We start from the raw sequence: 13,323 nt of genomic DNA on the forward strand, positions 1-13,323 counted from the left end.
TAAATAGGCCATGCTAAATTGCACATAGCGTTATGTGAAGGGGGTAAATGTAGGGGAATGTGTCTGGGTGGTTTGCGCTTCGGCGGGTCAGTGTGTACTTGTTGGGCTGAAGGGCCTGTTTCCACACTGTAAGTAATTAAAAATCTTTAGTCAGTTCAGTTACAGCAGGGGATGTGTGAGACAGGCTGCTGACCTCTCTCACTCTCTTACTCTAAGCCCATAAGCTCTAGTTTGCTTTATTTTTACCATTTGTGCTAAGGGATATGTGTATTGGGACTGTTGCAAGTATTTTTGGAACAGCATCACTAACTCAGATTTGGATAAGTGTCCTCCTTTGTGAAGACAGAAACAAAGTATCAATTTAGTTCATCAGCCACTTCCTTTTTCCTGAATATAAATTCCCTCATTTTTGACTGGAAGGGATCTACATTAGTTTTCACCAAACTTTTTCTGTTTACATACCTACCAAAACTTGGAGAGTCGGTTCTTATGTTTCCCACAAGCTTATTCTCATACTCTACTTTGCCCTCCTTAATCAATCCTTTGATCCCTCTTTGCTGACATCTAAAATGTTCCCAATCCTCAAGTCTATTATTTTTCTTGCCTCTTTTGTGCATCTCATGCTATGTCTAACTTCCCTCATAAGCCATGGTTTGACCATGTTCTTGTTGCACTTTTGCACTAGACAAGAATAAACAATTTCTATAGTTCACCCATTCGCTCTTTGAATTTTGCCATTGCCTGTCCATTTTGTTCCTTTTAGCAACCTTTCGCAATACATCACAACTAGCACAGGCATATTTCTATTGTATACATTGCCAAGGCTGTCATGGTATAGTACAGTATAGTCATACAACAATATCACAGATACAGTCACAGTTTGACATGGTAATTACAGCATGAGGTGACACCGAGCACCGTTTATAGTTTGCCAGTTACTGAAGGAGGCCATGTCTAAATGCAGCAAGATCTAGACAATATTTAGAACTGAGTTGATGAGAAGCAAACAACATTCACATCACACAACTGGCAGGCACTCATTTGCAATCAGGGAGTATACAACAATCTCCCTTGACATTTAATGACATTTCATCACTGAAACGCTCATTATCAACATCTTGCACATTATCATTGTTGGGAACTGAACTGAACCAACATTATAAATTCTGTGACTCCACAAGCAGGTCAGAGGCTGGGAATTCTGAGATAAGTAATTCACCTCCTGACTCCAAAATCCTGAGCACAATTTTTACATAACTTGGGAGTGTGATGGAATTCTATTCATTTGACCTGGATGTGTGCAGCTCCAAAAATCACTCAAGAAGCATGATACAATCCAGGGAAACATAACTATTTGACTGGGACCTCATCCAGACAGTTAAATATTCGCTCACTTTTTCACTGACACACAGTGACAGCGGTGTGTACCATCCATAAGATACACAGCAGCAACTTACCAAACACTTGATTTTTACTATACCAAAGGACAAAGACTGCGGATGTATGGAAACATTGCCAACTGAACTTGGAACTAGATGTTCCTTCAATATCAATGAGTCAAAATCCTGGGAATCTCTACCAAACAGCACTGTTAGTGTACCCATAACAAGTGGACTGCACCAATTCAAAAAGGTACCTCACCATGATCATCTCAAGGGAAATCAGAGATGGGGAATAAATAGTGGTCCAGCCAGTGACACCCACATCCTATGAATAATTTTTTAAAAAAATCTAAACTGCATCCATGGTGCCTCTTTGATAGATTGTTGCTTTAATATCAATACAACACTCACAATCCTCTCTTTCAGAGCAATCAGTTCCTCTTCTTCCTTCTTCCTATTCTCAAAATGAAGATCAATCAGACCCTGTAACTCCATTAGATCTTTGTTCTGGCGCTTCTTCTGGATGTCCTAAATACCACACAACACATAAAAATCAGAGCAGTAGAATAAATATCAGATCATGACTGAGTCATATTCCATAAGTGAACAAATTCAAACAAAGGAGGGTACAATCCCAGGGTGTCTATACCATGATTTTTACTCTACTGAGCATCTTCCAAGCCTCTGGAAAAATACTAATTAATATAAATGTAAAGGACATCATCAAAATCATATTGAGTGCAAAGTGTGGTCCAGGAACAGTTTTATAAGACAAACACATTAATCTATTACTATGCACACACCTTGTACATCTGATATAAGGAAAATTCACAATTAAATTATTTGTTTAGGAAAAATGAGGTTATTTTCTGCTAATTTTGCTGACTTGATAATCTTATAACATCTGTCAAGTACAGGAGGCATGAATTTACTGCTGACTTAAAGGAACTTCATTCAATCATTTTCTCTGTTTGAACTCAATAAATGGTTCGTTATAATCACTTCCCAACAGTAATGACCTTAAAGAAACAAACCTCTTTGAAACTCATCTATTACTTGGATTTTCATGATGTGTTGGAAATTCTGCAGACTTTTAAAATTGTAGTCGGGGCCTGGGTCTAGAAATCCCACTTGTATTTCTGACTGATCACATTTTTACTGAGAGTGGAAAAAAGTGAGACATCTCTTAAAGTCCAAACTCAGCAAAACCAAATAAACTTAGTACCCAGATTGTGTTTCTCTCAAACAGATCTCTTTTTGCAAGAGTTTTAACCACTGTGTGGCAGTTACAAATGCTTAAGAATCAGGAAAGCTCTTGAAGGGTGTAAATGGTCTGTGGAACTGTCAGAATTGTCAGGTTTTTGAATCCCCACTCCTTTATGAATGGCATTAGTTGTTTGCTGTCATTTTCCCAAGGGCTATCATAATGCAATTATACTGCTTTGCATTTTCTAAAACTCAGTATTGGCTCATTAGGGTGTTGCAAGTTCACAGTTGATTGACAAAGCAAAGAAGTTATTAAAGACTGGGTATCTTTTATTTGTTTTTATGAATGCTTATATTGGATTAAACACTTGAGGGACTTCTAATCTTTTGAATGGGTTCCATGAATGGAAGTTTTTGTTAGCCATAGTAAGGGCTACAGAAGATATTTTCAACTTTATTTTACTTAAACTAAACATTGTTCCTGAGGTGTGGCTATGTTGAATATTTTGTGTGCTGACAAGGAAAGTGAAAGTCCAAAGGATGATGGGTGGGAGGCAGAGACAGAACTAACTTGACATGGAGTTATATGAAATTGGGAATGGGTGGGGTGGTTTGATGGGTGTGGACTAGATGGCCTTATTTTGTAACAAAACAACTGGGGTGATGTCCCACACAATTAAGGCAGCTCATTTGAATTGTTCCCCATAGGGTCTGAGGGCAGTCCCTTGTTAGCTCAAATCTGCATCCCAATGCAGTGGGTCTCACTCTATTCTGCAACCCCCAGGAACACAGGGAACCCACATTTTGGGGGATTGTCTGTTGAGATGGGGACAGAGAGCAAGAAGATTTCCTACTCAAGTTAACTGATTCATGAGCAAAAGTCCAGGTCTAAGCAATTGTACATCACAACCTCAGCTGAGTTGAATACTGCTGGTATTCAGTTAGTGTCAAAATTGAAATGTTAAATGCATTACTTGATATACTGGTTTGTTATATCAACTAATTTTCCTTCTTAGTTTGTGTTCTATTAACTAATCTTGCTTGTGCTAACAGCTGGAACAGGTTGTTTACAATAATGACTGAGAGCACAACACTAGATTGATTCATTACAACTACAGTGAACAACTGTATAGGAATAGGAATAAACTATTTGGCCCCTCAAGCTTGTTCCACCATTAAATGAGATCTGTCCTGACCACTGCAACCTAACTCACCATCTTCCCCACAGTACCTTTAGATAACAAAAACCATCAATGTCAGACTTAAAACTTTTGACTGATTTCCTAACTTCTACCATCTTTTAGGTACAATTTCCGAACTTTACTCCTGGAAGGTCTGGCTGTCAGGTTTAGATGATGCTTCATCACCCTGGAACTCACAACCACTGAGAATAGTTTTTCCAAACTTAATCCATTACATTTCTAAAAACTTTGATCAAATCACCCTTCATCCTTCTGAATTCCAGAGAATACACTTGTTTGGGTAATTTCTGAAATTTAATCTTTTTCATCCATGCATTTTCTCAGAAACCAATGCTGCATTTTATGTCTGCACTCCCGCAAGACTATACATATACTTCCTGAGTGTGTTTAGAATTATTCACAATTTTCCAGGTGTGATCTGTATAGCTGAAACATGACCTCTACACTTTTATAGTCTAATCCCCTCGATGCAAAGATCAGCATTTCATTCGTATTTTTGATTAGTTTCTGTACTTATTCATGACACTGTAAGGATTTGTTTGACTAGCTCCCTAACCTTTTTTTTTAAACCTCTACTGTTTCTAGTTTTTCAACATTGAGAACATATCTGTTTTACCTTTCTTGGGTCATGGTGGATGACCCCACTGCAGCCTTCATTGAAATCCATTTTGTCACAGTTCTCCCTATCCGTGTAATATCAACAGTACTTCGTAATTTTACACTCACATCTACGTTGCTTACATGCCACCTTTATGTAGATATTCTGAAAGGATGGAAATAATGGATCAAAGAGATTTTTGAACTTTTATTGTGATCTCATTGGTGGTTTTCTAGACAGGGAGAAAAATAATTATGCAAGGTTTCTCCCATACGCTTGCTGGGATTGCACTTCTGGGTATTGGTCAATGATACACTCTCAATTGGCATTATCTTCACAGGATTACGAAGTACATTAGTGCTAATTTGCTGCTTTCATTCATAAAATTTCCCCCTTAAGTAAGTTCCAGTGAATTGTCAGTGACTGTTAAGCCTTGCTCCATTTTGTACACATCCCTATAGAAGAGGAGGAGTGACAGCTTTGAGGAAGTAGAAAAAGTAGTTTCTCACTAATTCCTGTTCAGAATAGAAACAACAATGATGACCTTACAATCATTGCTAACATTTGATAATGGGTATTAATGAATAAAGAAAAAGCCATCAATGAAACAGCAAGCATAGGAGTAACTAATCATTTGTTGGATATTTCCTGTACTCACATCAAAGTCAACTTTTTCTCCTTCTGGGATTTTGGGAGCAGTCAGTCTGTAAAAAAAAACAATGGGAAGTAATGACACCTAGAACTTGGTTCTGGAGGTGTTTTGCAAATTATCCCTTCATTTTTGTGAAGGATGTGGTGTGCTCTGGGGAATGAAACATTTTCAATTCCAGGGGGATCTTAACCTCTGCTGCCATGGCTCTGTATTGATTCCTCTTGCTCACTGCCAGTTGTTTTTTTTCCACAGTAAAGACACTGCACTAACTTTTGGGCCATGTAGGGAAATCTGATGGTCAGAGTTTGTCCACCCATTACACTATCCTTTATGGAGCCCTGAGTTTTCCAAAGTCACAGAAATGACAGTGATACTGTCTATTTAGAAGTCATTGTTGTGGCTCCTTGCAATGCTAGAATAATCCTGGTCAGCATTTTCAGATCTCAAGTTGGAGCAGTTGCTCCCAACATAATGCAATGTCCCTTCAGCTGTCCAGGTTGCTGCAGCAGGTCACTTCATTCTCTCCCCCAATCAAGATATACTAAGTTGAATAGCGGAAGGCAATAAAAAGGAACATGAACAAACAAAATAAAAAGAGATAAGGGAAGTCCAATAATTTTGCACTCCAAATAATGGGGTTGCTTAAAGGGAGCAAATATCATTGGAACTAGCTGTAATTCTTTGGGCAATATCCAATGGAGACAAGTGGGGAGTCATGTGAATTTGTCTGGAACTTAGCAAGAGAGATCCACCAAAGGTCAAATAGAGATAAAAAGGAAGAGAACAGTGAAAGAGAGAGAGAGAGAGAGAGTGAGTGAGTGAGAGAGAGAGAGATGGATGGCAAAGAAATATGGACAAAAAATAAGATTTCAAAAAGGCAGAATTAAAAGGGAGAAAACAACAAGAGAAAGCAAAAGGAAGTAGAGTATGAAAGAAAGACATATTAAACAAGGAAATGAAGGAGAAGGCAGAACAAGAACAAGGACTACAGCTCCATTAAATAAACCTTCAAGCTGTAACAAATCACTACTCACTTCATCCTTGGTTTCTCCTCCTCTGTAGCAAAATAAAAAAAAAGTGAACATAAAAAATAAATTAGACGTATTATCCAAAATTAAAAACAAAGCGTAATGGCATTAAAAAGTTGTATTAAAAATACAATCTACTGCCTTACAAATAAAATCATGTGTTTTCTCCTCAACTTTTCCTTTGATTGCCTGAAGGTGTTGACTCCTTGTTTGGGGCAGTTCTACAGATGATGGTCATTGTTCAATGTCCACACCAAGTGCCAATTATTCAAGTGTAGTTATTTTTCAGTGTATGCTAGCAGGCTACTCATTCACAGAAACCATCAGAGCTTAGCCTGCTCCCATTTGCACACATGATTCTCTCTCTGGAATAGCAGCCAGAAACCAGGATTCTGATAATAGTTTCTTCCCTGGTCCATAATAAGTTACCAAATATCTAGAACACTACCGAAACATGAGTCAACAACTTAAGAACAAAATAGGAGCTGGGGAGGAAAACAAAGAACAACAAAAAAAAAATCTGAGAAGATGACTGTAACAAAATGGAACAATCAAAAAACAATGGATTGTTGAAAAATAGCTTTATAATTTTCAATAATGTCAAAATGAACAAAATTAAGAATTAAAAAGTGGCTGTGCTCTGGCTTGCCTAGTATAACTAGGTACGCCAATAGCTAACATACCAACAAAAACAAAATTGATATTTAATAAAAACACATAGGGAGTGAGGCACTTCACAGATTTGATCAATTTTTCAAAGCGTTCTGCATTTTATTTAGTTTTCAGCAGCAGAATATTGTGATTCTAAGATTCTCAAACTGTTAAATGTTAAAACAGGTTAATTTTTATAAATTAATATTAAATGCAGACTTGTCATCTGCCAATCCAGGGAAATGAATCTGGACCTATGACCATAGATTCTACATTTCTACCTTCCACCTCTGAATTCAGCTAACACCTAAAATACTTCACTCACTTATATCTTTAACTTCACAACCTTGCCTGTAGTGATTGCAATGAGGTCAGCCAAATAGACCTCATAAAATAAACAGCCCCTGATTGGGGCTGTTGATCAGGGAATCCTGGCTGACAGATAAAAGCAGAAGTGTCAGACATCCTAGGAGAAATTGAGGACTACAGATTCTTAAGATCAGAGTCACAAAGTGTGGCACTGGAAAAGCACAGCAGGTTAGGCAGCATCTGAGGAGGACAGTTGACGTTTCGAGCATAAGCCCTTCATCAGGAATGCTGACTGCTGATGAAGGACTTATGTTTGAAATGTCAACTCTCTTGCTCCTCAGATGCGGCTTGACTGGCTGTGCTTTTCCAGCCGCACACGTTTTAACTGTGTCAGACATCCTGTTCACTCAGAGCTGGCTCTGCAAAAGCTGATCAGTGTCAAGGACTCACCACATGTAAATAAAGGGTGACTTGGTGACAGAATAACAATCTGTCAAGTTATTTCATTGCCTAGTAGAAGAATCCAAATATTCAACAATCATTAAGTTTTTAAAAATTAATTTTTGATTTTAGAAGTGCTTTCCCAATTTGCACAAATATACTTTGCATAGCTGGATTTGAAGTTGCGCGCTGTGTTTGTTTTGTCTCATTTGTTTAATATTCTGTGTAGTGTGTTCAGGTCTTCCCCCATCCTTAATTTTAATTTCTACAGCTGAACAATACCTGCAGCCTGATACAACTCTTTCCTAGTTTCCAAATTTTAGGTAATGTGATTATGGGTCAACAATCTATCATAGTGGCCTCACTGCCGTGGTTGGTATTCAGGCCATAGGTTGGGGAAGTCAGAACAACAATGTTTGACATGAAAGTAGTGCTTTTGTCTTTTGCACAATTTACCCCAGTTTACAGATATTCATGGGACCACCGTCTTTTTTGTGCAGGAGTGCTGACCACATAAATTAATATCCACCAGGACTGCCTGCACAACACAGCAAAAACATTAACTTCTGGACATTATCGCGGTTACTTATACAACAAAAAATGGGTGGGGTGGGGTCCAAAGGAAACATAATTTTCTTGCTGTCACTAATTATCAATGGGCTATGGGAACTGAACTGTCATTGAGATACTATGGAACATTACAAATGAACAAATAGCCCATGATTTAGCATGCTACCTTCAGAAACGTGACAAACGCTGATTCCTGTTGGTTCACAAATGCAATGGACAATCACATTCAAATGCAACATTGCGTCTTTTACACATGACATCACTGTAATGAAAACCACACACAGAGTTGTTCTTCCCAACTGAAGCAACATGTTTGCACAGAACTTTCCTTCCAATAGCTAAGCTTTCAATGTGTTGTTTTTGTAGAGGTCCATATGTTTCGCCCTCCGTATTTAGCTGTGTGTTCCATTAAGTACCACACTACACAGTTTTTCAGGGTGTACCTACCACTTGTGTACAAACAAGGTGCTGGCTCACTCTGTTGGCTTATTTAATCATCCTTCCAACAAACCTTCACCTATCAACACCATTCCATGCGCCTTTCACCCTTGCCTACTTAGTGAATTCAGAGAGAGAGATATATTTTGATCAATTGATTCCTAGACTAAGTTAAAAATCACACAATACCAGCTTACAGTCCAACAGGTTTAATTGGAAGCATTAGCTTTCGGAGTGCTACTCCTCCATCAAGTGATCCACAACTATCTGATTAAGGAACAGTGCTCCAAAAGCTAGTGCTTTCAATTAAACCTATTGGACTATAACCTGGTGTCGTGTGATTTTTAACTTTCTACACCCCAGTCCTACACCGGCATCTCCAAATCATTCCTAGATTAAGCATAATTCCTTCTGGAAAAGTGAATGTCATGCATATCAAAACATATCCCAACATCAGGGTTGTATTTAAAGCGAGTTAAGATGTTGATAGCTTCAACTGTACCAACTTCCTCTCCAGTAGGTGATACATTTCCCTTTGGAAACGGAACGCAAAACCAACATAAAGGGGACAACATGCACTCCTGCATGATTTTCATAATTAATTTTTCCATTTTAAAAGTCGACAGAAGTGTGGCTGTCAGTCCATGGACATTAAATCCATTCCTCTACAGACCCCCACTCCAACTTGTAGCCTTTTCCTCAATTTAACCAGATCTTCCTACTGTGGAGAAGCTAATACACAGCCTTCTGCCAAAACTTCTGTCAATATCGCTAATCGTGCAGCAATGTCACCCAACTCACAGTTAACATTTTTATTTGTCACATTCTGCTATCAGTGATATGCGCAAAAACAGACACACTAATCCTCAAAGAAATTAGACTGATTATGAAATAAAGACAGATTATGAAATTGACAGTGTACCAGACAACATGAATATTTTAGCAATCAGCACTGTGAATAAAACCAAAAATAAACAGGTTGTAAAGATTTAATGAACACTGCAGTGAAATCTGTTAGTCAAAGTGCTTGCTGAATCTTGCAGCTGTATAATGTTTTATATAGCTGCTATTGGATCATCTCAAGCCACGCATTTAGAAGAATTAACCCCAGAGAATTGGGGAAAGGGAAAGGCAGTTAGAGTTCAGTGGGGTGAATTTTACATTGAAGATAAAGCAAAAATACCGTCTTCTTCTTCATTTCCATAAACTGTATATTGCAATGAAAAAACACAACAGAGCAAAACAAACATTTAGTCAATGTATTCTCAACAGTTATTCCACTTAAGTGAAACTTGTACACTGACTGTGAGCTTGCACTGAGTCAAACCGCTGTAAAAGTTCCAGGATCTAGACACATTGTTGACCTGAGGTTAGAGTGGGCTTGATGTCAATCAAGGTCTGATTTCAGTTGGATGTGTATGTGCTTGTACTCTGACTTATTTCTCACATTTAAATTAAACTAACTGTGGAGTTACTGAAGTTTCAGATAGGTCCTATTTTACAGGCTGTTTGTTATTCTACCATTTTATCAATTAAACCCCTTGTTTGACATTATCCTGCTTCACTCTAACAAGTTATGGTATTTAAGAATCACCAATTGCATGGACATGAAAGGAACTGCATTAACATGAGCCGTGGTTGTGCTCAGAAAGAATCAGCAATGTGAATATAAACAGCTGCCTTCTAACTGCTAACATAGACTCAACTCTGATTGGATTAAGATTCTGATAGAAACAAGCACAAATTTGACTTCATGTTCAAATATATTCATTACTTTTATAACTATGTGTAAATAAAATGTTTCTGGAGGCACAAAAATAGTACAGATTAACAATATAAGCAATATTTCCTTATTTAGTTCTTAGCTAATGTTGTAACTCTCCATTCCGTATCTAAGAGTATGAAGTTGGGATTATGTGTCAGACACAGCTGTCTCCATCAGCAAATTCTGCAGATAAACAAATCTTCTGATGTGCCACAATTATTAGATGATAATACATATGGACATCAGCGCACAAACATAAAAACTTCACAATTGAGAAATAACTTCGGGAAGATTATCAGAAAAAACTCAAATTATAGATAAAATTAAATCCAAAAATAGTGGTATAAAATGTAGACAACATCAAAATAAAACAAACACCACTTCTTTCACAAGATATTTTTCAGAGCAGGATGATCAAGTTGTGTAATAAAGTGCTAAAATGCAAATTCAATTTTAATGTCATCGTCAGAATCCAAATGTGTGTGCTCGCCTGAGTCAAGCATGCACCTTGATAACCTGGCAGTCTCTGTAACGGCTCAGTTTATGTAATATCAGGCAAGAATCAAGTGTTAAGCTGTTGTACAGCTGTATTGACCATGCTAGGCAAGGTGAATTACAACTGTCTCCATTGTCACATGATTTGACAGTCTCAGAATGGAACTGATCTGATCACTCTGCAACTCAGACTTAGAATAGCTTAGAATTTGATGCATGATTGAGAAAAACACACAGCAGAGAACAACATACCTTCTTCATGGTGTACTTCTGAGAGAGATCGGGTACATGCAATGAGTAATAAATACAAAGAAGCAAAATATGTTAATACTGAGTGTTAAAGAGCAAAATAAATGTCGATGCAGCTGACATAGGACTACCCCAAGTTGAATCATCAAACCATTAAATGAAATGCAAGACGGCCTCCTTTCCAGTTTTGCCAAATTACTCATTTTAGCTAAATCTATCCATAGAATAATTAATAGTATTACAGTTAAGTTTTAGCGTTGCTTCTAGTACTCATGTTAACAGACGTTGAATAAAACTCCTTTCTATAATAAATAATGAAACATACACCAATACATCATTTAACAAATGATGGTGATGATGGGTAATACACAATAATGATGAAGCATCCAGAATGAATGAAGATGTTCAATGATGAAAACTGATGGAAAATGCCAAGGATGCGATATAATGAGAGATAGCAATTCAGTGGAATGATTGTGCATGATGACATGGGAGAATCTTTTTAAACATGAATATGACAAATAAAATAGTAAAGATGAAAATGATAATACAAAGGAAGAAAATGCTAACAAAAGAAATATAGAATGAAACTGAAATAGGAGAATGCAGTAAAGAATCTGGACATCACATTCTGACAGAAAGGAAATTGAGAATTAACTAGAAAGAGAAACGATAAAAATAAGAATGTAAAACTCAAGAATGACAGGAAATAAAAGATTTTAAGGAAGAAAACAGATGAAGAAAGGGGAAGGGAAATGAAATTGCAATACATACCTTCTTCAATAACCTCTTCTAAAGGTGGTATTAATGGCAGCAAGCAGTAAAGCAGCAGTGCAGGGATTATAGGTATAAGATGGAAAAACAAAAAAAATTGACTTATTTATACGAGTGAAAAGCAGTAGAAGATCAAAGAGAAGTCTTGAAGTCATATTACATTCACTCCAATTTACTTCAGTATTCACACACACCATCTAATGTTAAATGGCATAAGCCAAAACGTTTAAAAAAATAAGTTTCACTCAAACACTCTTAACTTCTTGGCATTTCAGAAATAAAACCATTCAAACTAACAGATGTAAGAATGGCTCTGTTTTGATTTTTTGCTAATGCTTAGAGGTTCTCAATTCCTCAAATGGGAGTTTGATGCTGTGTTATTTGGAATACAATGATATACATCATTGACTGTCCATGAAAAGCAAATGGACAAGTTCTCTAAAATGTCTCAACTTTTGAATGATTGCCCAAAATAGAGGAAGGGTAATATGATATATAACTTTCACACTCTAGCCATTTCATTGGACCATGAACATGAATTTTCAATTTCATTGCATATCCTTAACTCAAAACAACCAAAGATTGCTGTTTAAAATGTAAACCATACCACAACAGCATTGTGCTTTATTTGTCTCATCTCTGGTTGGACAGCCACTTTCTGAGTGAGTTACTTAAAATTTCTGCACTGTCAATGAAAGCTAATAAGACTTCATCTTTGATTTTTTCAAAACTAGAACCATTTTTTTTTACAGACTTTTACATCTACGTATATGGTAGAGTAAATTTATTTTGTCTACAGTAAACTTTCATCATTAGGTGGATTGTCCACAGTCTAAGTTAATGTGCATAAAAATACTAAGAGAAACTACGACAAACTAAAGCTTTATATAAAAGATGACAGAGCGAGTTGAGTGGGTAGTATGTAGTGTGTGGGAACATCAGGACAGTGAGATTATCCTGATCAAAAACATTTGTAATCGGCGAATCCATCTTGAATCACTCTGCTTTGTCATTATTGAGCTGGAGTGTTAATTGAAAACAGTCTTGAGCAACAGAGTCAGATCAATATCTGCATAGTGTGCTCCAGATTTGGGGAATTCCTACCAGGCATGAACAGCATCAGGATAAAGTTTATGAGATCAACATGGGGAGCTCAGAGGAGGGAGCCAAGTGATAATCGTAGGGAATTCAAAATTAGGAAGATTGAGCAGGAACGAGTGTCTAAAGTGCTCCTACAAGGCACCCCAATAAGGTGCTTATCAAACCAGGCTCAAAAAGATTTTGGAGAAGAAAGGGGGTGTATTAATGTTCAAATCAATAACAGAGGAACGAGAGGAGCACCAAAAACTAGCCCCTCAAGAGCTATAAACATTAGATTGTCACCCAAACCAGACATGAACTGCCACATGAACAAGTGAATTGGAGTGACAGAACATGGCTGAAGAAGATTGCTATGGGAAAGAGGGATTCTACTTCATGGGTTTTAAACACTATTTCAGCGTCATTCTTTGGTACCTGCACCAAGCGAAATGGGCAGATTAAACAGAAAGATTAAATAGGGTA

The 13,323-nt window shown here is 37.3% G+C and overlaps 1 protein-coding gene across 5 annotated transcripts in view; it reads right to left on the minus strand.

The window, feature by feature from the left end:
* The window catches only part of LOC132824413 (troponin T, fast skeletal muscle isoforms-like), a 46,335-nt gene that overhangs the window by 18,077 nt on the left and 14,935 nt on the right, over window positions 1-13,323 (minus strand). For 2 of the 5 annotated variants that reach the window (XM_060838856.1, XM_060838855.1), the window contains 5 exons: window positions 11,761-11,778; window positions 10,990-11,007; window positions 6,075-6,096; window positions 5,047-5,092; window positions 1,794-1,910 (listed from right to left, as the gene is read on the minus strand). In XM_060838856.1, coding sequence (XP_060694839.1) covers window positions 1,794-1,910; window positions 5,047-5,092; window positions 6,075-6,096; window positions 10,990-11,007; window positions 11,761-11,778 — 221 coding nt within the window. Of the gene's footprint in view, window positions 1-1,793; window positions 1,911-5,046; window positions 5,093-6,074; window positions 6,097-9,660; window positions 9,685-10,989; window positions 11,008-11,760; window positions 11,779-13,323 lie in introns of those variants that run through there. The other 3 variants (XM_060838854.1, XM_060838853.1, XM_060838857.1) reach the window with 2 other exon arrangements.

The sequence above is a fragment of the Hemiscyllium ocellatum genome, chromosome 18, assembly GCF_020745735.1.
Source record: "Hemiscyllium ocellatum isolate sHemOce1 chromosome 18, sHemOce1.pat.X.cur, whole genome shotgun sequence".
Lineage (NCBI taxonomy): Eukaryota > Metazoa > Chordata > Chondrichthyes > Orectolobiformes > Hemiscylliidae > Hemiscyllium > Hemiscyllium ocellatum.